A 23,305-nucleotide genomic window follows, 5' to 3' on the forward strand; every position below is an offset into this window, starting at 1 on the left:
CGTCATCTCCGGTCTGTCACAGTGCCATTCTTACACAAAAACAACAAAAACTTGTGTAGCCTATGACAAATGGCGGAGCAGTTCGAAAAAGCATGAAAAACAGGCCTGTAGATGGGGTTTTCTAAAAGTGTGGACGGTGCGGACCTTCACACTGTCTGATCATACAGTTACAACCCAATTTGGCTGCACATTGACTTGTTATTTGTGTAAACACAGTGTCAACAATATATAGGGCCTAGCTAATAAATGGCTTTTCCCGCTAACTCCAGCTTAACACTTCTCCTCCAAGCCAACATTGACATCAATATGTTCTTGTCTGTCACATATCTGTCACAGCCTGGCGGCATCCATAGCCTGTACTTCATTCTATCAACTGCTGTTGGTTCTAACAATACAAGAAACGTATAATTACACAGTGTGTAATTACTGATTAGCGCGGTGTGGGAAAGAGAGTGAGATAGAAAGAAAGAAAGAGAAAAATATAGCCTACCTATAGCATGTTAATATAAGGAACTTTATGGGTACATGCCGTGTTTAACAGATGCCAGTCGTTTCAATCAGAATCAGCTTGTCATTTACCAACAAGGGTGGGGGTGAGGGGTCGTAATTAAAAATGTTCTCTCCGATTCATAATGACCGTTTCTTAGTTTAATTTCTGATGTTTTAGAGTTTTTTTTGCTCGTCATGTGCGAGGAAGTAATGTACGTTTTACAGACCAATTCATCTACTGTCTGGGTTATCATTAGAAGATTAGCTGTGCTTCACCAAACCCACATTTCCTAAATCATGGTGACACGACCACACTAAACATAAACATAGTGGACCGTGCCATACCATTAACTTCATGTGTGTGTGGTGTGTGTTTGGGAGTGCACGTGCGTGCACGTGGCCTGTTTGAGGTCGAACGCTGAGCTTCATAAAAATGTATTTAATTAGCCTAAGCTATAGAAAATACAAGAAATATGTAAAAACCACACGACAAATTTACTATAATTTTGTGGATGGGATTCAAATAATATTTTATAGCCCTACTATATTATCTCGTTATCCATGCAGCTGACTGTAAATAACTACTAGGCTATTATAATGAATGTAATAGCCTATATATATGATTATTCCGTTACACATCAGACGTGTTTTGATCAACATATGTTTCATTGATACAAGGTTGTGGGGAGGCCACTACATAAAAGTGAATTACTAATTAACAATGTAACAACAAAATGTAATTGGATGCTGTCGTCTATCGCTCACGCCATTTTCGTGTAATTTACGTAATATTTGGCTTGTGGATGTAGAACATAATATGCGCGTGAAAACAATAAACGAGAGAGCTGTTCTCTACCTGTTGGTCTGCTGTTCTCACTTGGTGAAACGCCTTTCTCTGCTCCACGCGGGTAAGCTATGGGGGCACAGACTCATCACCACGGGGTGAAAGGTGACCAGAAACCCCATACCCCCCCCCCCCCCCCAACTCCCACATACACGCGCGCACGCACACACAAATCTCACTCTCCTCAGGGTCGGATTGCTGGTAAAATCACATTCTTACCTAAAAGACCGGTGGTGGGCTAGTTCTGTTAAGGTATGGCAGTGAGGTTGTGTCATTAAAAGTCTCTTCTACAAGAGAACAAGCATGTCCCAATAAAACTCAATGCCATAGAAATGATCGGTTTGAAAAAAGAGATGTTTTGGTTAAAAGACAAATGTAAGTCGACAATAGACGGCTGTTGTGAGGGTTAAAGTACTATTTGAATAAAGTTTAGGCTCTGGCAAGCGCAGCACCTCCCTAAGTAATTGAGAAATCCTCCAAAACATAAGTAGTATTAAATTATTAATCCATTGTTGACGGATATCCGTTTTGCGGTTCGGTTTCCACACGTGGGAAAAACAAGAATGTTTTGACTTTTAAATTGAAGATTAGGTTTGTTTACAGTCCGTTAAAGCATGCTATCGGGTTATTTGACCCATAAGAATAGGATTTGGAGAAATTGATTATGATCAGCGGCCATTAACATGAAATGGGCTGTAGCTACTATTTACACCGAGAAAATATTTTCTCCTAAATGGCTTACAACAGGAAAAACCTTCCAACAACAAAAGTAGCCTTCAAGCACACTGGAAGAAAGAGTAACACTTGTCCAATTGTTCTGCTATTGTTTTGCGGGAGAACACTGATGTGTTTAAGAATGTGCGTGTGTGTTTGCGAGTGTGTGTGTGTGTGTGAGAGAGTTAGAGAGAGGGAGGCGAGAAAGAGTGTGTGTGTGAGACTGAGGGAGGGGAGAGAAAGAGTGTGTGGGTGTGTGTGTGTGTGTCTCTTACCTCAACCTCGCGTTTTTTCTGTCCATCACTTTTCGCACAGCTATCTTCGCCATAAATCCAACAATCTGGCCGCGAAAGTTAACGTGCGCTTTGGGAAATAAAACGATTTTCAGGTTACGGTGTTTCCCATTGCCTACGACTAACATACTCTAAGCACGCGCTAGTCCCCGCTATGGGGACCCTGCGGGACACCCTTAGTCTCATGCAGAATTCCCTGTGTAGAAAGCGAGAGAAGAGACAAGGTTTTGACAGTAGACTTTAGGTGGATCAACAAACCCGCGTGGCTTCAACTTTGCCTCAACATAAACTTTTTTATTAGACAGAAATATTGGATATAGTTCTATTCCATTATGTTAAAGTAATAAAAGCGAATTGAACAATTCCCAACTTTGGTAGTTAGCTAAGCTAGGCCTTTTGTATTAATTTTGTGTTCAACTTTAGGCCTGTATTAGTTGGTAAAAATATACATTTCATGAGTTAAGGCTATGATACTGTGTGTGTGTGTGTGTGTGTGTGTGTATTGCATGCGTGCGTGTAAAAAAACAAAACAAAGTTTCCCAAATACATCTTTAAATCATCTTCAATTTCAGGGTTGACTACAAAACTTGATCAAACAAACATATAAATCATCTTGTGTGGTCATATATTGGCATAATGGCATTGCCTGAAAATCATCTCATTGCAGGGTTGATTATAGATTCAACTATTGGGCAAGGGGATTGTGGTATATAGCTATTGTTGTACAGTGAGCGTGTGCTTTGGGCCCATTCCTCTTTATTTATTTCTAGACTGGGCACACACACAGGAAACATGCAGAGCACACTTCCAAACCCATTATACTGGTGAGCGTGAGTAGACTGATGGTCGAAGCTACAACCCGCCTGCCTTGGTTACTGGAACGACAGGCGGCGTAACGGGTCAGACCACAGGCTCCAGACCTGAAGGGGCTCCCCCAGACCCCCTCTGCCCAGGCCAGGATGCTGCAGCCGGGCAGGGAGAGACCCAGGCTGATCCCCTAGCATGCCCCAGGCTGGAGGGGGGCTGCCCTCTCCTCCTCTCTCCTCTCCCCTCCCGTTCTCTGTCCTACCAGGAGAAGATATTCATGTTGGTTGCTTCTCATGGTCCCTGTAGTCGACTCACTCAGACCGGACGGCATATTAGCTCAGGACTGAACAGGTCAAAGTTGCTGTCCTCCACAGGGATGCCGTTCATTCCTTACACATGAAGTGTGTTAGAGGGATTGTTGTCTCCTGTATATATTGATAAATAGGCTTAGGAATAGGATTTCCAGTGTGGGCAAATGCCTTAAGTTGCTTGCTTTTACTGGACTTGCGAACATGCAAAAGTTAGTGAGCCCTGGGTCAGTGAGGTGCAGGTCTGCTGCCTGCCTGGTGAACAGCCAGCAGACACTGGTGAGGATGGGGCCCAGGCTGGTGTCCCTCCCTGCAGGAGAGGGCCAGACACACAGGGAGGCTGGTGAGCAGGGGGCTGGAGGAGAGGGCCAGACACACAGGGAGGCTGGTGAGCAGGGGGCTGGAGGAGAGGGCCAGACACACAGGGAGGCTGGTGAGCAGGGGGCTGGAGGAGAGGGCCAGACACACAGGGAGGCTGGTGAGCAGGGGGCTGGAGGAAAGACAGGAGGGTCGTTTGCAGTGTCTTGTGAGTTTGCCTAAGAATTGTTTAAATAAAAATGCATAAAGCATAGTGGTCTTTTGTTCTTCCACGTTCAACGTTCATGAGAGAAATATTCATACAGTGTGTAACAATACAGACAATGTAATCATTTACAACAATAACATTACTCATAAATCATTACCAAGATCATAATATATATGGTTGATAATGTAAATTAGATAACCTAGGCTATGTACTATTAGGCTAAATTATAATTTACGTATTTGTATAAACGGTTATACAATTATCGTTTATTTGTATTATATTAAATTACCAACGTAATTGTTACAATTAGTAACGACTTGTATTATTATTACCGCTGGTTTAGATTTTAATAAAGGCTATTCTATAGAGATGTATATACAATAGGCGTATATATATATCGTATAGCCTACTAATTATATTTATATATATGGAGTGAGATCTGTATGTTTTATTACTTGTAGTTTTAACAAAACCTATGACGTTGCAGTATCTGAACCCATGAATGCACTGAAAGATGCACGAGTGTACTCCAACAAGTGTGTGCTAAGAGCACGTGCTTTAATGTCATTATGGAAGACTTAAGAGTCCATCCAGGATGCCTATTTTAAAATCCTTCTCCCTCTCCCCGCCAATCCCATTTGAGGCTTGGCCAGACAAGCCTATAGGGAAGGCAATTTATAAACAAAGTATTGTATGAGCTTAATGTCTACTGGGTATGGAGAGGGCACCTATATGGCCGCCATTTGGACCGCTCGTCTATCGACAATGCCTCACTCCCACCGGGCCCCTACTCACAGACACACACATACACACACACACACACACAGAGAGAGAGAGACGCACAATAACGTGTTGGAAAATAGTAAAGCATTCATCGTAACCTGGCGGTGATTCGCAATATTTCATATTTAACCACACGACCACGATGCTTTCTCTTCCTCGTCATCTTAGTTCTTAGTTCTGGTGTCGCAGGCTAGACTCTTCTTAAATACACACGAGCACAAGCAAAAGGCGAAAATCATGGGTGACATCGAACATGCTACTGGCTAAATAACCCACTACAACCATCCGATATCTTAACATTCAAGACACAACCAACAATTAAAAATGCATTAGGCCTACTGGCTATTTTATATTTTAAGAGAGGGTGTTGAGTGATAATATTAGGCAGCGTGACATTTCTCCTGTCAGTCCCTGTCTCCCTTCCTCCTTTAGATCCTCTTATGCATATAAGCTACAGTCCATGGAGGATTGTGTGTGTGTGTGTGCGCGCGCGCGACTGAATGTGTGTGTGTGTATGTGCGCGAGCGCGTTCATACAGACTTCTTTTCTGTATTGACTAGGGTATGCAGTCTAGGCCTACAGTAATTTAGGCCAATGGTCCCTCACAAAAAACCGCAACTACATCCAACTCCAATTCTATCCAACAAAGCACAAACAAGTGCGCACACATACAAACACAAGCTCCAAGCCTGGTTACGTAAGCAGGCTATACACTGCTTTAAGTGTTATGACGCTGTAAGCTAATAATTCTTATGAAGTTTACGGCAGAAGGCCTGCTCACTTTCACAGCACGTGAAAGCACGAGCTTTTCCCTGTCTATTCACCCGTCACGTTGTGTATGTTTTGACATCGTAAAATACACGGACACCGGGACCCGTAGACTAAAGCTTCCATATTCTGTTGACAACGATTGGGCCATGGTGATATAATCTATAGGACTTATCTAACGCTAATGTTACATGCTTATTAACGTTCATGGATAGCTATACACTCGGCATATTGACTCCTATAAGAAGCTCCCACAAACGCATTAGCAAAAATTCCTTTTCCCTTCGGTCGTCCACTTAGTATAGCCCACCACATACACACAAACACACACACATAGATACACACTCACACAACCAAACACACAATGTTTTGCCTATGCTTTCATCGCTCCAGAAATTATAACAATGTAGACTAAATCAATGGACAGGCTTATTACACGAATTAATAAATAAAAAAATAGCTGTGTTTATGCAAATAATTTATTTGGGCTAGCCGAGGCTACATGAACACCGAAAAATTTCGGGAGAAGCAAAAAATAAAAACAACTCCAAAATAATACGTGCTTTTTCCAATATTCACTCTTGGTCCGGTTAACAAAGCTTATAGGCTATAGATTAAAACGTCTAAGCCTATCCCACACCCCAAGTCATGGAACTATTTTTTCTTAAATCCCATACCAATACTGAAATATGAACATGTCAATTCGGTATTATTTACTTAAACAACGGAGGTGGAGGGTACAATAGTAAGCGATGGTAATAAGGGGGATGGGGGTGGTCAGTGGGTGGAATATCCATTTTTATTGCATCACCTGTCAGCGTCGTCCAATCGGCTTCCACCGCGAGGGCATTAATTGATGAAGGTGTCCCCGGGTTCGTGTACCACCCCTCTGTCATTTTATTTGTGGTTAACCCAGCAGCCAGAATAGCAGCTGCATTTAGTCTCTTATTCTCTCTCTCTCCCTCCCTCTCTCTCTCTCTCTCTCTCTTGCTCGCTCCTGCTCTCTCTACCCCTCTCTCTTCTCTTTTTTTTATCCCTCTCGCTGTGGAAGTGGCGTACACCTTCCCCTCGCCCTGCTCTCGGCCAGAGGGGAGTGGAGCCGGCAGAGGCAGGTAGGGGAGAGCAAACAGACAGCAGCCGGCCTGGTGGACACATCAGGCGCTTGTCTCTACCATGCTGGGTCCGGACCACACTCAAGGCACGGAAAGGCTTATGCAAGCCATTCAACACCAACTCCATTTAACTCTACTAATGTCAAAGTTTGGTTCTTCATAACGCAGCGGCGTGGAGATATAGGATACTGTACTACCGACTCATCATGACTTGACAACTACACATGAAGTTTATTCATTTTCTACTAGGAGACAGCCCACCGAGTGAAATGCAGGGATTGATACAATAGAGAGAGAGAAACATGGGAGACTTGAAGTGTGGTTTTGAGGAAATGCAGGGAGTCAAACTGGGATACCTGCTTATCAAAGGCAAACAAATGTTTGCTCTTTCTCAGGTCTTCACTGACCTTCTCAAGAATATTCCTCGGACCACTGTTCACAAGCGGATGGACCATTTAAACGTGAAAAAGCATCACTGTGATCTGGAGGAACTGCGAAAGCTCAAAGCAATAAATTCTATTGCCTTCCATGCGGCTAAATGCACTCTGATATCGCGGGAGGATGTGGAGGCTCTCTACTTTTCATGTAAAACAGAGCGCGTGTTAAAATCCAACAAAAGGAAGGTAAAAGGGAGTTCCCCGGGGGATGCGCGAGAGGAATTGCTCCACAAGGACACACGCGCCAGGTCATGGAAGGAGAAAGTTTGGTTCAGTTTGCACAGCGTTCCTCAGACGCTGCCCCTTAACAACAAAGCCGGCAGCCGAGAGATCCCTCAGCTTCCCGACTCCAATCTACCTCAAATTTACAATAAAAAACACAATCAGGAATACACTTCGGTCTCGCAGTCCGATTACAAACCCTTTAAAAACTATGAAACAGCTCAAATCACCGGGAATTGTGTTTCATATAACCAGAGACATTCGTTTTTCAGGACGGTAGTGAATCGGCAGCCGGTGTTCTTTCAGTCCGCCATTTCTCAGTCTAAGCTCTCGGGCGCAGCTACCGACCCACTTCACAAAAGGAAGAGGAGACGCGAGGAGGGCGGCTGCAGGGACAGCGCGAGGCGGTCGTGGAGTAGGAGCAGACACACACATCAACCCCCGGTCGTCCTTGTGCAGCCAAAGTGCTGCAGCAAGCCAAAAAGACACAATAACGAAAGTTTGGGGGCATTTCACATCGGCCATGAATTTTACCTGAACCACGGGTCTCACCACCAACATCATGGTTTCCAGGAGAGCTGCAGCAGCGACACGGAATCAAGTTCCTACTCGGAGAGGGTCAACAACGACTCGGATTTCGGGTCCAGTTTGTCCAGTAGTAGCAACTCCGGGACTTCCGATGAAGAGCTGGAGGACAGTCCGTCTGAGAGTTCGGACATCAGCACGGACGAGGAGAGCTCGTCTCAGTCCGACTCTAGCTCCGTGTCCAGCCTGGTCTCTGTCCAGAGTATCCGCTTCAGGCGGGCCAGGTTCGCTTCTCTCCCCAAAACAAAAACCCTCAACTCTAAAACTTTGGTTCTGCAGCCGACCTTCCACTACAACCAGCAGCTGCCGCCACCCAGGACCGCCGACCAGGTAGGGAAAGCGGACGCGGACAGGCTGAGGAAACACCAGAGACACGACTCAGTCAACAGGGAAGCTAAGCAAGACACGGAAGTACAGCAAACCCCCAAATTTGTGTCTCCTGGACGAGGGAGCCTTTTTACAGAGACCGTAGTGGGGGACGTTGCAGACGTGCACTGTGACCCAAAGAGTGCTGTTCCAGTGAAAACAGGCTTTTACGCACAAGGCCTCTCATCCAGCGTGAGCAGAAGTAAGATATTTCCCCCATGCAGGACTCCGGGTGCGGCGGGCGGGTGCCCACCTGGACCAGGGTCACACTGCACTCATCTCAAAGAAACGAAGTTCCTCAAATCGACAGACAGCCACCTTTCATTAGCCATGAATATAAAAACAGAGACAAAAACAGGGCCTTTCTTGAAATTACCATCTCCACTGAAAACCATCAAAACCGAGCCAGAGGAATCCCTGGTGTCTATGGGGCCCCACTCTGAGAGCAGCAAGGCGGCTAAGACACTCCCATCAGTCCTGCAGAATGTGAAAATTAAGGTGGAGGAGAGCAGTAAGGAATATGAATACTCGAGCCAGGCATCTAGATTCCAATGCAAAGGAGACGAGGCGGATGTCAACAATGCTCGGTACCCCGGCGGTGACATCAAACACGCGGACTATTTCAACTATAAGACTAAAGCTATTGAGAGCTCCGCCGGGGCTCCAAAGTCTCCCTCCCTTCAGGAATGTAGGAGCACTCAAGACGCTCCTTGTCCCGAGGAGGGGGAGTACAAGAATGGCGCAAGGGTCAGGAAAAACTACAGGACGTTGGTGCTGGGTGAGAAAACAGGGATTTCTAGGACGCAAACTAAACCGAACACGTCTAAAGTTGACAAGACTCCGTGTTCTCGTCCCGCAGGTAAAGCGGAGAGTTCCGAGGGATATGCAGAGGAATTAACAGGAGCGAGTAAACGAAAACGTACGTTCAACAATGTAGCGTCATCTCTAAAGAGGTCTTTTAGTTTCATGGCGAATTTCCCTTCTCCGCCGTCTTTGGTCGTTGGCAGCGACGGGGATTTGAGCCCCGCTTTTTCTTTGAACTCTCTGAGGGACAACCGGCCGCCCCCGCGCTCCCACCCGGTGTGGCACTGGCAGCCCGGTGGCCGGCCCGTGTCTCCCCCACCAGCACCAAAATTCAGGAAATGTTAAGGTGTTTGTTTTCTTCTTACAAATACAGAGTAAAACACTGCGTGCAGGGGAGCCTGTTTAAACGGTCTGCAAAAGTGTTTCAAGAGTCCAAAACAAGCCCGGGGTGCTTAGCAACGTGTAGCATTTTGGGATTATGTTCTTCATTGGATGGATTTTAAACTTTCCACGTTTTTATGAAGTTTGGTTACTCTTGATGCACTCTGCAAGCGTGTAAACCCCAAGCATCTGTGTCACAACCTCTTGGGTTTATGCTGGGAAACTCAAAATAAGATGTAAAAATAGGCTAGTCCTACACACATTTAGCCTTTCAAAGGGTGTTTTACCTAATTCACAAAAACTATTGTTTCTCACTTGTCTAGCTCGAAACGATGAATTATACCATGACAGGCCTACCTTGGTTTCAGTGAAGTAAACATTCATTTGTGCTTTGTCTGTGAGAGGGAAAGGGTAACCTCTGTCGTAAAAATAACACCCCATGTTGGTATTTAGGCCTGCTCTTGTTCAAACACTAGCGGAAACGGTTGGTCTCCACAATCAAACACAAGCAGGCTTCGCTACTCAGTGCCACCCACTTCTTTACATTTCATAGGTAATTTTCCAAAACGTGTGGTTGTTTTAATGATTTGCAATGATTCTATTTTTTTCTTGGGAATACCTCCTCGCTTAGTTAGGCTACTTCTCTAACATACGTTAAATCCTTTTTTTTATGGGAATTATTTTGAAGAACTTAATCAAATCAGCCTATGCATGTTGAGGGGGTCTGTTGACTGGGATTGGGGATTGGGATGGAGGACCTGCAGATGCTTCTGAGTGGCTGTGGTCAGCTTTCCCCTGTTTTTATTTAGGCTATTAAAAGTATTTCCTGGGGTGCTTCTGTTGGATTGTGCACAGGCAGAACACGCAGCCAAGAGTTTAGAACAGGCCAGAACACAATGCCTTCATGTGTACCGACAATCAGAGGGACAGGGATAAGCCTCGAACGCCTAAATAGTGAAAACGTTCTTGAAACAACTGACTTTTTAAAAATGTATCTGAAAAAAAGAAGAATCTGTCCAATGTGTTGGAATATGATTGGGATTGGCAAGAGGTCACGCTACTCAGAATACAAACACCAAAACTATGTCTTAATTCAAACCTTAAAGCCTAATGTTATTTAGAAATAGAAGAAAGCACAAGTGGTAGAGGCTCACGTGCCTTGCACTTTGATACAGTCCAAAATCTAGTCAGCATAGGGTGGTTTAAAATGGATGTCTGGAGAGGAAATGTGTGCTAATGTCCACTGAAATATTTCACTTAAAATACTCCGCCGATACGGCTACGATTGCTATTTAGCTTACGTTTAGTTATTCCTATACTCCATGTAGCCTATCTGTAAGAATACAAAATGGACCAGCACACCTGCATACATACTGAACTGACGAATATTAAAGCAGGGATAACCAATTAGATTACCGTGTAATTGTTTACAACCGGTAGTCTGGCAAAACGTAATAGACTCAAATAAATCTTCATCATTTGAAATAACAAAGTCATGTTTATATGAAATAGGCTAGCCTAATAGGCATGCCAGATATGGTATTCCCCTTAGTCATGATTAGACCTATATAGCTGGACTGCGTGTCAGCCCTTTTCCAAGTAGGCTGTAAACCACCACAATATAACAAATAGGCCTACGTGTTTTGGAAATACACAACACACTTTTGTCGAGCCACGTGAACTTTGTAAATATATCCTTTGAATCGTGGTTGTTAAATGAATGTAGGCCAACCTATAGTTTCGTTTCTACCCTAATATTCAATATGAAAACGCAGTCAACCAAAACAAATATTAAAATAAAAAATAAATAGAAAAGGGGGAAAAAACTAAGTTGTAGGCTACCTAAACTGCAGTAGGTTAGCGTGGACGTGTAGGTTTCTCTCATGCACAGCGCGCTGAAAGCCTTTTCTGTCAGTCACAAAGAGAGGCCCAGCTTTAAGCCTGTCAGATCAAAACAAACGCAAAGCCGGTGATGATGTCACGGATCGCCAGAAGTAGGCTATGTAACAGCAAAGACAGCATCCATAAACAAAGAAACCATAGAATTGGTTATTGTAGAAAATTGTTCGCAAACTCTGTTTTACTCTCTGCTTAGAGTGTGTCTGTGATTGTCTGTATAAATTGCACCTCTCCTCTCTCTCTCTCTTTTCTTTTCTGCGGCCTTAAGTCTATATGTGGCCTACATTCTCCTTTTGAGAGGTAAAACTGGTCTTATAGCCTACAGTTCTGGCTGCAAAATATAAGACTTTTAAACTAGTCCTACATTACAATACGAGTTGATGCTTGCATCCTTAATGGTGGTAGGGTGGAAATGGGGGTTTGGGGGATTTCATGCTTTGCACGAGAGAAGCTTTCACCTCCTAATCCGCGTGTCAAAAGTGTAGCGCATTCGACGAAGAGGGATACACAGATCCACGTTCCTCATGTGTACCACCCGGCTGGACTCGGCAGTTCTCACGCCGAATTCAAAATGCCTCACGAAGGGAAGGGGATGTTGGAAATGGAAGGTTAGGAGGGAGGGACCTTCCACCATAAAGACAAATAGCTCTCTGACAGTGACTCTATCAATGTAAACAATTGCATCTTGTCGCGGCTCCAGGCCCCTCCTCCTCCCCTCCATCTCCTGCTATTTACCTCCTTCACTCATAAGTAAGCTATAGCTTCTTTTTTATACTATACTTGAGGTCAGGGTTTTGACATGAACATTTGAAGTCACTGGTTGTTTATATAAAAACTGAATATTTATTTTTGTGATTTTTTTTCTTTTTCGTATTGTCATTGTTGTATATAGGACAAATGCACTCGAAATGAGAACTTGAATGACGGATTTCTTAAGCACTTTCCCTTTGTTTTGAGTTATGAAGTATTCATTAAAGGCGGTTGAGTGTGACATACGCTGCGTATTCATTGTTGTAGGGACCATCACACATCATTCATTTTGATGGTGCACTACATGGCTGTGACTGCGATGTAGTTGCCCAAACACTAGACCTGTTGACAGAGCATTCATATGGCCTAATGATCTATACAAGCGCTAATTCAGTCACACGTTGCCTCTACACACTGCGTAAAAATACAGTATTATCATAGCATTCACATTAGGACTGACATAATCTGAGGTTAAATTCTGTTTTTTAACTGGGGGACAACTGAAAGCGATATTTTCGGATGGGATTATGTAAGGCTACCCTGTTTGTGATTTAAAGGAGAAATTGTATCTCTTTAACTCAAGAAGAGATTACGTATGAGTAACTCTGGAGAAAATAGTTCAATTTGGTAAATGCATGGACCCAACTAGATCGTCCTAAACATTTATAGTGAACCCTATTTATTTAGCCACAAAAACACGCATTGTGCACACGTCATTTCCAACAACTGATGACATAGTACATTATCAATAATGGTAGACTTTGTGGGGCTTCACACTCTAGACAATGTTAGACCCGGCACATTGTGAAAATATGCTAACCACATCATCTGCGTAATGGAAAACATTGCACCTACGATCAGGGCAGTTCAGGTAGGCTATATCCTAATATTAGTAGACATCACCATATAAGCCTGTGTGACCTCTGACTGTTCCCGTTATTGATTAATGAGGCTTTCTGGTAGGCTATAAACCAGAGGTGGGTGTAGGGCCCAGGGCTGAGGTAGTGTCAACCAGCTCCTCGCCTCCCCGCGGTCAGGAGCAGGCTAGGCGATAGTGCCGTGGCCACATGCTAATGAGATGTTCCAGAGAAGGCCGATGCGGGGTTAAATTCCAGTGCGGATTGCGAACCAACAGAGTGTAACTTCTATAGAATACCAATAGACAGGCTACACAGCGAGGGCCAGAACCAGTTTAATCACAAGTTGGATTAAAGAAAATACTTCGGCAATTTCCTAAAGAGTTTGGCTCTTCAATCAGTCACAATAGCCCCGTGGGCTGACATCACAAACAAGGCACTTTATACAGTTTTTCCACCACGTCCTTGTTTGGTAAACTTAGTTAGGATTCATGCTGACGGACACTGTCTGCATAGGTCAGCACATTGCATTGATCTTTGAGACAATCAAATACGGTGGCCGTAAAAAGCTGTCAGGACATTTTTATTTCCAATCTCTCAACAGTAAAGAGGACAGTAGGCCTGGCCTGTTCGCCTCCGTTAACCTATTTAAAAGGTCTTTATACAGTCTATAAAAAAGCCCTGAATATTTTCATGTTACTAATGGGTATAAAACGTATGAATTGGGCTGAAAACGACTACTCAAACATTCTTGTCCGCAAAACATATTTGATTGTTGAACGTTAAACGAAGTTTTGGCCTATGGTTTCAGTAACACACGAATACACGTGGACGCGCACGCCCTCAAAACCCACACACAGAAGCGCAAGCATTACACACACGCACGCTCGTGTGATTACAGTTCCATTGGTCTTTTATGTGGCACATAACAATGACTAAGTCATGTGCAAGTTGAATGCTATATCATTGCCTTACCAAGAAATATAGCTTAGGCCATATATTTATAAAGACACAATGGATTTGGATCTCTGATTGTGTCAATGTGTCGTTGAGAAGATAAATACATCTATTGTCTATAGCCCACCTGTTACCCTGAACCTTCGTCCATATGACAAATGACTAAACTTTAAATTGATGGCCACATTGCAGATTTTTACCAATCTGACCAACAACGCGTTTTTCGTAAACTTATTTGTGATAGGCTATCAGCCTACAGGCCTACTTTGTTTCACGATAATTCCAATTGCCAGTTATCTCAATATTTAACTCTCTGCTTATAGACTATGGTAACTTATTTATTCATCATGCATTTAATATCTCGTCCATTGTTCAAGTGTTCCCTAAATTGTAAAAAATGCTTAAAGTAATATAACTGTTCAAAGACCAATATTAAACGATATAGGCTGCAGACACTTTACATTCTATAACTTTATGTAGCTTACTCAGACAATCGGTCTATTTACAATAAATTACCTAATATACGTAAAACATATAAAATAAATATTTTTGGGATAAATATAACTTTACTAATGTAATGGGGTAATCTTATTATACTTTTATGATGGTGTGGATATTAGGTCAGGAAGTGTGTGTGTTTGAGAGAGAGACAGAGAGAGAGAGAAACAAAGAGAGAAACAGCCTTTATTATGTGTGCGCGAGGGTATCCGGCAGCCGCGTGTGACCTATATTTACCCCACGCGGAAGCAAGGAGGCCCAGCGCTCGCAGTCCAGCAGCTCTCTTTTGCCGCATGCGTTGCGTTGTGACAGAGAACGTAAATATCGTTAAAAAAAGTTACTATATTCTTGCAATTTAGCCTAATGTACCTCGTGGCGTTGTTCACTGATGTGTGTTTTACAGAAAGAACTTCTGCTGATGGCGATAACGTCTGCTGCGAACACCATCACTGAACAAGGATTTTTTAGGTGTGGAGGAAGGAGGAGAAGTTAAAGGCGACCCCATCATAGGCCTCAGAGAAGGCCAACTCATTTTACATTTCATGAATTATTAAAATGTTTATATAATTCCCATATGAGATAGGCCTAGTTGTTTTTTTTAAAAGTGCATAACCAGTGTGTGTATATTGTTTTTGAGTTCACGATTAATGGAGACTTATGCTGAATTATTACATCATCACCGGTTATAAACCATATATTGTTAGAAGATATATATTTTGTAGATTGGACCTGTAAACTTTAAAATATATGTACATTCCATAAATAGGCATTTTATCTATAAAAATGCAGGTCTGTGGCATGCAGGTCTTTTCATACTACTTTAGCCTATAACGTGTCACCACAGCAACAGCAATTTAGATTATAGATTTGAATCTTAATCAAAACCAATAGGCCTATATGCCCATAACTATCCGGCTGTTTCTTCATGCTGTGTCCTTCAGTCCTTGGATAGACCTGTCGCTCCGTCTTGTCCCGGGACTATTCTGCCGAGATTGGTGGTTGTTGGGCTGGGTAGATGAAGGGGGATGTGCCCGTGGAACAGCCCTGCACGAAACCCCAAAAAACAATAAGGTACTGCGCGAGCTCTAAACAGTCTCCCATCAGTTGTAAAAGTGCTCCATGATTAGATCAAATGCCTCAAGAGCCAGATGAATCGTTAATTCGATAGAGCAACATCATTCCAAATTTACGTTTAAATATCCATTAAAACATGAGTGATGTAACATCTGGTTTTATAGAAAACTCAACAGCGTGCGCCAGTGATCAAGAACGTGCAGGTTTATTGCATGGAAGATTGTTGAGAGTTGCAGTTGCAAACTAATGAGAAATCTTGTGTATGGAAGAACATAAATTGTAATTTGCTCATAGGAGTTGAACACAACATCGTGGAAGAAGTTTTGTCGACCACTGAAGCTGAGGAATATTTTTTTTATTTTGGTCAATGTGCATTTTCATATTTTGTCTCAGATTGTGCCCAGACTACTGATACAATGAAGAACTTTCAGACAAATCTGCAAATAAGATATAGTGGGTTTAGAAGAAGTGACGTGGCTACGTCGGGTGGTTGAGCGAGGGCTTTCAATGCGGCCTGAGGGGGAAAACCATGTAGCCTATAGTCGAGTACTCGCGGGTCACGGAGCTCAGCGCGATTTTGGAGATGATCCGAGGGAACATGGACAGGATTTAATGTGTTATGTGTGCTTATCTAACATTTACTGACAAATAACAATTCAATTTCTTGTAAACTTAAACTTACAGAAAAATAGATTTTATTCATACAGGCCAATATTGTAACTGACAAATTGCTTTAGGCTGGTGAAATGGCCATAGCTGTGAAATATTATTTGTGTTGCTTCTCATGAGACACTATTCAATCTGTACCACACGGCCAAAGTTCAGGTTGCAGTCGAAGTTCACATTTTACTTAAGTGTATATCTTCAATAACTTTTCAACAGTTGAATTTCTGAATCAGTCAACATCTCGGAGTTATGAGTGACCTAAGTTTAAGGGACTCGAGCTAGCTCTGAAAAGACACAAGGTAGCACTGCTTCTGATTCATTATCAAATGGACCGACATGGAGTCTGTCTTTGTTTTGACTTGGCTGGGGCAATTGTTTTTGGCTGGGGCAACTGTTTGATTATTTATTTGAATAATTATAGAAACTATTTTACGATAAATACTAGGCCTATTTATTATTTTTATAATATTTTATATTTGAGGTATTTTCTATTTTTTTATGTTTAATTCTTCTTTGGAAGCACAGAAGAAGGTGTTTTGAAACAGTCTCGTGAAGCATACGGGATTGGTATCTAGAAACAGCTGGAAGTGTCGAATTTTTGCCTTTCAGATTAAAATTTGTATTTCACAAAATAAAAAACGTCTCTTAAAATGCTTTAGCAACCCGACATAATTAAAACCTTCTTTCTCTAAGTTATTGATGCATTCTAGTTCAAATAGGTTGCTATTTTTACTGTCGCAAGTGCATGATGGCTGAGAAGTGGTTACTTTGTACTGAAAAGATGGTCAGAGTGGTAGAGGTATAGATATGCACTTCTGACCATTGATCTTCTTCAATGTCTTTGGATAAAAGCGTTTGGTAATTTAATAAAAATGCAAAATGTTACTAATAGGCTTACGCAAATAACTTCAAACTCTGTTGGCGTCGACTTAACATAGAAGTTTATATAATGTCTTTGGAGGATATTGTAGAGACGAGTAGGCTTACAATCTGTGCATATAGGCCAATTTCCAACATGGCTCATTATTGCATATCGAATCAAAATTAAATAAAACATTTTTTTACAAGCTCTATCACATACGCCCATAGAACACAGAGCACTGAAACCAACCTAAACCCTCAAGGAAACTCAGAGAGAGAAAAAAAAACTTGGGAGGATCAGTTCAGAAAGGGCTCCCGTCCTCTAGAGACGGTTGGTGATACAGAGGTGCAGATCAAGGTAGCCTTAATTGTACAGGCTTTATAAAACCCCTTTCTACCCTACCTACCCAGACCGTTTTTTCAAAACTATTCAATGTGTATTTTAAGAGATATACTAGATAAAAACGTGGGCTTCTACCACTATATTTCGGTTATCGTTAGGGTTGTGGTTCATTGTAATAGCTCCAACGCCTGCGTTCTCATCAATTAATAGCGTACACGCCATTGTTTGAAGGGAGGGACGTGTCCGCGTCCGCGTGCCCGCCTATGGGCATTTAGGAACAATCGGGTCCTGGGGTGACCTTTGCCCTCTCATACCACAGAAACAGGCTTATGGCGCTGCGGAAGCTGGATGGAAGCCACGGAACAAAAACAACAGTCTAAAGTTTAAATACCTCTCGACATGGGACCAACATATTCATTTCATTTTAAATCTCAAACTGAAACACGAAAACGCCACACACACATTTTAACGTGTAGCCTAACGGCGTTGACGTTCATTGATCTACACATAATCTATATGAAATTGTAAAAAGTATAATCTATAGGCTAGATACATCGGTAGGCCTATAAGCGCTATTATTATAGGAATGTATTGTCTGAGGTTGATATGGGGTGATGTCTCCGGGAAAACGTTTGATGAAAAACTCTTAAAAACCTCCAGTCTGCACGTCATCAGATACAGAACAAATGAAGGGTCTAATATTCACATTTCTTCAATGCCTTTATATAGGCCTATGTCACGTCAGTTCAGCTACAATAATTCCCATACCTGCAGGATATAACTATGGAGACGAGTCGATTATATTATTATATTATTATGTTATTAGAATACCTTTTTCTTTCGTAAACTGCAGTTAGAAATATAATAGGGCACTTGGCCGTCTGGAACATCTCCAACTCAGGTTTCAGCCAATTTTTTCGACTACTTCTTTAAATTGGGCATTCATCTATAGGGACAAAAGGTAAAAGCAAAGAGATTCAAGCGTCATTGTTCCAAACCCTTGCGGCTATGTCAAGCCTTCAATAAGCCACGGAACGTTTTTTTTCCTTTAGACGACCATCTCATTTACGCTTCACAAAATCAAAAATTATGAATAAAACCCTTATATATAAAATGACCCCCCATCCAGTGGCCGGATTTCCGGTTTTAATCATATAATTATATATATACATACATATACATATAATAATTTAATCGTATCTTTACGTTACGCTGTCTGTTCGTTTCTAGTTTAGTTGGAGTGAAGCTTGTTTGCAAAGTAATTGGACCCACACAAATCCCCTGGGAATAAGACTCAAAGTATGCTGTCGAATGATTCCTACTTGAAGCTATAAAATAAGTGATAGTCTATTGCTCGTTTGTGACTTTGGGATTTAAGACACATTAGAGCATACACTGTCAAATGTTGAAATTATTCGGTGGGTTTACTACGATAATGCATTAAATGGTCTTCTATTCCAGTCAGCAGGGGTTCTGGGTGCAATTAAGGAGAACAAATATATAGCCTAACCTTCTAACTAGACTGTCACGTTGTAACTTATCACTACACTCTCACAATCACGTAGCCTACATGGTAGACCAGTGTGAACTTATCATTAGGGCACCGGCCTATATCTTTTTACCAATGTTGCCTTTTATGGAAACATGTTCTTCACACTTTGACATTTTGGCGTTCAGATGTCCTTTTGTTTGTTAAGTATTTTAGGAATACACTATCATTAGTCTAAATAAGACCATTCTTCATAGACTGCTTGACCTTTTCCTGTAGGCAAAGGTCTGTATATTTCGACTCATCCACTGGGTTATTTTATACAAGCTGAGATAATTCGTCCATCGCTGCAGGATGCAACAGTTAATGATCGTTGTGTTGGTGGGGGTTGAATGTATATGAAGTATCTCTCTTCTTCATGGTCAGAGAATATTCTCTGAAAAGTTTCCATGTTGGTGTTTGGTGTGAATATTCACACCAACATGGAAACTGTCTCCAACAATCTCAGTAATTAGATAATTAGCCGAAGCTATAGCAATTTCTTCAGTCAACCCTTCTGTATAATTAGCCTAAGAGGCCTGAATGTGTTAGTCGAAAGCACATATTTTTTCATAGTAAGCTCTTCGACCTTCAGATATGACTTAAATGTTACTTCAATTGGCTTTAAATTGCGAGCCCTTTACTCCATAAATGTGTGTTTAAAATAGTGTTGTCCGTTTTGTTCCTCAGCTACACCTAACGCACATCTAGGATTAATTGGAAAAGTAAAAATCGTGTGGCAAATGAGAGCCAACTCTGAGTAGGGCCAATGCTCATTATTTTATTTTATTCATTTTATCTAATTGGACGGGCTACCCTACACTTAAATATGATAGGTGACTTTATTGCACTCACCAGTCGTTACATTTAGAATTAATCTTGTGTCCAATTGCCCAATTTGGGGCGAGCCTAAATTGTAGGCCTATCTGTATTAGGAGAAACTGTGTCGGTATACATTAACTATAATAATAATTTCCCAATAAACAACTTATATGAGACCTAACAAACTTTAATGGTGTGGAGTTTGGATTAAGACAAGATGATGGTCTTGGTCTTATCTTTAGAATGATTATGGACCTATGTTTAATAGCCTAAAAAACATGTATGGGTTAATAAGCAGTCATAGCAATCGAAATCAACAAATCGCGGAGGGAAACCAACAATATAAGATGGATATTAAACGTTTGTTTTGCGTTTCGAAGGACGAAAAAAATAAAAATAAAGAAAGTTAGTCTACATTATCATTAGAAATCTGACCATGTATACGTTGTGGAAACATAGGCGACCAATGCTGTACAGTATAGCCTAGTCTATTTAAATATCCGTTAACTTGTCTTTTCCTAAAACAAAGACAAAGGTAGCCTAATCTTAACGGTGGCCAGTCTATCAAGACGACTGAATGACAATGTGCAGCCTCTATACAAAACATCATTCTAAAATGACACTCATCGCGGGAATCAAATGAATGTTCAAATATGTTTTAAATTCGTCAATAAAAACCTCGAAAACATCTGTTGTTGGATATTAGTTGATTGGGTAGATGTGCGTGCCTAGTTTGGCAAAGATCATATGCTTACATAATAGGTAGGCTAACATCCACTGTAACATTTTCTGCAGGAATCGGCTGTTGAATTGCAATAGCCTATCGGTGTGAATTAATTATTCGGAGGTGTTTATGCAGCACTCTATTGCCGCTACTAGGCTATATGGCCGTGTATGGATCATTATCGAGGGATTGTATTACTTTTTCCATTTGTGGAATTAAATGACATGAAGCCAACGAATTTGGAGACTATGTTGCCTTCTCCAACCGCTTTCAATGCTGATGGCCAATGCCGGTCCTATCAAGGTTTAGGCGACGAATTCGCCCCTTCATAATATCCCATGCAAAATAACTAGACTTGGAAAATGTTAAGAGTTAAGAGTAGGCTAGCCTAGGCTAGCACACTGAAAGACAGAGATGAACTAAAAAATACTGACGCTTGTTCGTCTTTCAGCTCCTGGTCAAAGCCTACGCTCTAAGCGATTTTGCAGTCTATTGTCGCCGTCCTCCGGTCACTTAGAGTAGTGATGAGCGGTCTTAAAGGGGATGTCTAGGAAACCGGAAAGAAAATTTAAGGTGGATCTACAAAGATACTGAGGCAGCATCTTGGAACTTAGAAGTGACCCATGGGGCACGCGCCTGGCCTGTTTGAAAGTCATGTAATGTTTTAACGACATTATTGGTCATAAAATATTGCAATGTTGACATTTCATTTTCGTCTCAGGGGTTAGCTGCCCTATAGCTGATAATAACCTAACGTGCTATGGTAAACTATGTTGTTTGCAACATGACTGTTTGGGAAATTGAATGAAATGGAAAAAGGAAGGCGTACAAAAAGAAACCGTTTTCTCGTTGGTCTAGGCTACATTACAAGATGTGATTTTTATTTCAGAAAGGTGTGTAAACCTAATATGTAGCAGGCCTGTTTTCCTGCTTTTAATTTGGTTCCCTACTGTTATTCAGAAACAACACAGTAAACCCCTGTTAAACATTAAAGACGATGAGAAAATAGACGTTGCCTACTGCAGCAGTAGATCACTCACGATGGAGTCATAAGTTAACAGGACGTCTAACCGAAAAGCTATGCAGAAACGGGATTTATTTCTTATTCATGTTGTGGTCGGGATATGAGTGTTTTGCTTTAGGGTTAAGGGTTAGGCAGGATATACATACGGCAAATATGCATAGTTTAGGCTACTTCACTGACCAGCCAACCCATATCTCGCGAGCCTATCCCACAGGTTGACATTCGGTGGATTTCGCTGGAAATTGTATCTTCGTGGTGAATCCTTTTCATTTGAAACGATAGGTAGCTGTATATCTCTCCTCTAACAATCCTTGTGGTTGAAGTCTAATTATTTTTATATATTTAGCCTGAACGCTACAAGCAAATTATGGCTTCTTTATAGTAAGATTAGCATAACCTTTAATAAATAATAAACTGCTAGTGGAACAGTAACTAATGCCTGTAGGCTATACTTTCTCCCCTCATCTTTAGTAAAGGTCAGTGGCAAAGATAAAATAAAAAGTAAGCTTGGCTACGGGGTAATTAATCAGATCTAATGATTCAAAAACAGATAAAAAATAAGAGGATTATAAAGAGAATAATTCATTTTTCTTTCTGAGTTGGGGCGGACAATTGTCCAACCGGCTACATTCTTATGTAGGAATATTTAATGTCCGGTTAACCGTTTATTTTCCTACTGTTGCCTAATAGGTAACAAATTATATAGCCAGTACCATAAAAAAACATAATTAACTTCATACCATATCAAAATGTTTTCAATAAAGTGCAATATCCTTAAAAAACGTGTGAAATGTCTTTAATGCAGTCTGCCCATATCTCACGAGTATGCACGTATTTATTGTTGTAACGATTGTGATTAGCCTAATGACAGGCATTTAAGATAACCTATTTGATTTTCTGGGACATTTTTGGGATGATATCTGAAAATGAGGTCAGACTGTGAAAACAAATGGAATTTGGGGAAAACGTAGGCCTACAGCCATGTTATAGTCTATCTTAAACCAGAACGTGTCTCGTCCAGTGTGACCATGTCCTCACCTCTGCGTGATAGCTTCTCTCCCTGCTCAAGTCACCATTGTTTGGATTCTTCCCAAGGTCATAAAATGAACCCAGTTTAGACCTGTCTCATTTATTTATGTTTTAATTTTAATTTAATTTCACTTTAGGTCATTGGTTACTCAAACGGCCATGCAAGCTGTACACATAGGCTATTGGCCTATAAAATAAAATAAAAAATCTTTCCATAGAGCTATTATATATACGGTCTGTGTATGTGCGCGTAGGTGTGTGTGCATGGGGCATGTTATTACCCCATTCTTCTCAAGTGAATTGAAGTCCGGCTTTGCATACAGTAGCCTATAGTCTGCTGACTTATTCCACCTTTTCGAGCGGTGATGGTGTGATATTCTGAAAACACCCCTCTCCCTCATCAGATTGTCCCTTGAAACCTGCCTGCCTCTAATATTCATCACCACTACGTCGCTTGTAACACTGCATCAGAGTCGACTGTCTGTGTTCTACGGTGCAACTTAACCAGACAAATGCATCGTTGGTGTTCGCGAAGACTGCTACTCGTGTGTCTTGTGATGGTCGACTTCTACAGCGCTGCTATAAAACGCTCTTCAGGAACAGGCATGATGATCAGTTTGTAACCAGTTTATTCTATTTAGACTGTAGTCTATTAGGCTATCGGTGGCATGGACTAGGCTATCCCTTTCGGCTAACATTGGCAAATTTAACGAAATATAATAATAAAAAAGTTCTAATAATAGGCTAAATAAAAAAAAGGCTAAATGTACTGTGGGTTTTATAGGGTCGACGTGGGTTTGGCTGTGCCTTTACGCGACCCCGGTTTGGGGCCGT

The 23,305-nt window shown here is 41.6% G+C and overlaps 1 protein-coding gene across 1 annotated transcript; it reads left to right on the plus strand.

Moving 5' to 3' along the window:
• Window positions 1-6,645: 6,645 nt before the first annotated feature.
• Window positions 6,646-12,329, plus strand: skida1 (SKI/DACH domain containing 1). The gene has a single exon (XM_062479971.1). The coding sequence runs from the start codon at window positions 6,947-6,949 to the stop codon at window positions 9,401-9,403; it is 2,457 nt and encodes an 818-aa protein (XP_062335955.1). The 5' UTR covers window positions 6,646-6,946; the 3' UTR covers window positions 9,404-12,329.
• The last annotated feature ends 10,976 nt before the right edge of the window (window positions 12,330-23,305 follow it).

This window comes from Osmerus eperlanus, chromosome 15 (genome assembly GCF_963692335.1).
Source record: "Osmerus eperlanus chromosome 15, fOsmEpe2.1, whole genome shotgun sequence".
Lineage (NCBI taxonomy): Eukaryota > Metazoa > Chordata > Actinopteri > Osmeriformes > Osmeridae > Osmerus > Osmerus eperlanus.

Coding starts and splice junctions, on each gene's coding strand:
- skida1 (XM_062479971.1), top strand. CDS start 6,947: ATGGGAGACTTGAAGTGTGGTTTTGAGGAAATGCAGGGAGTCAAACTG.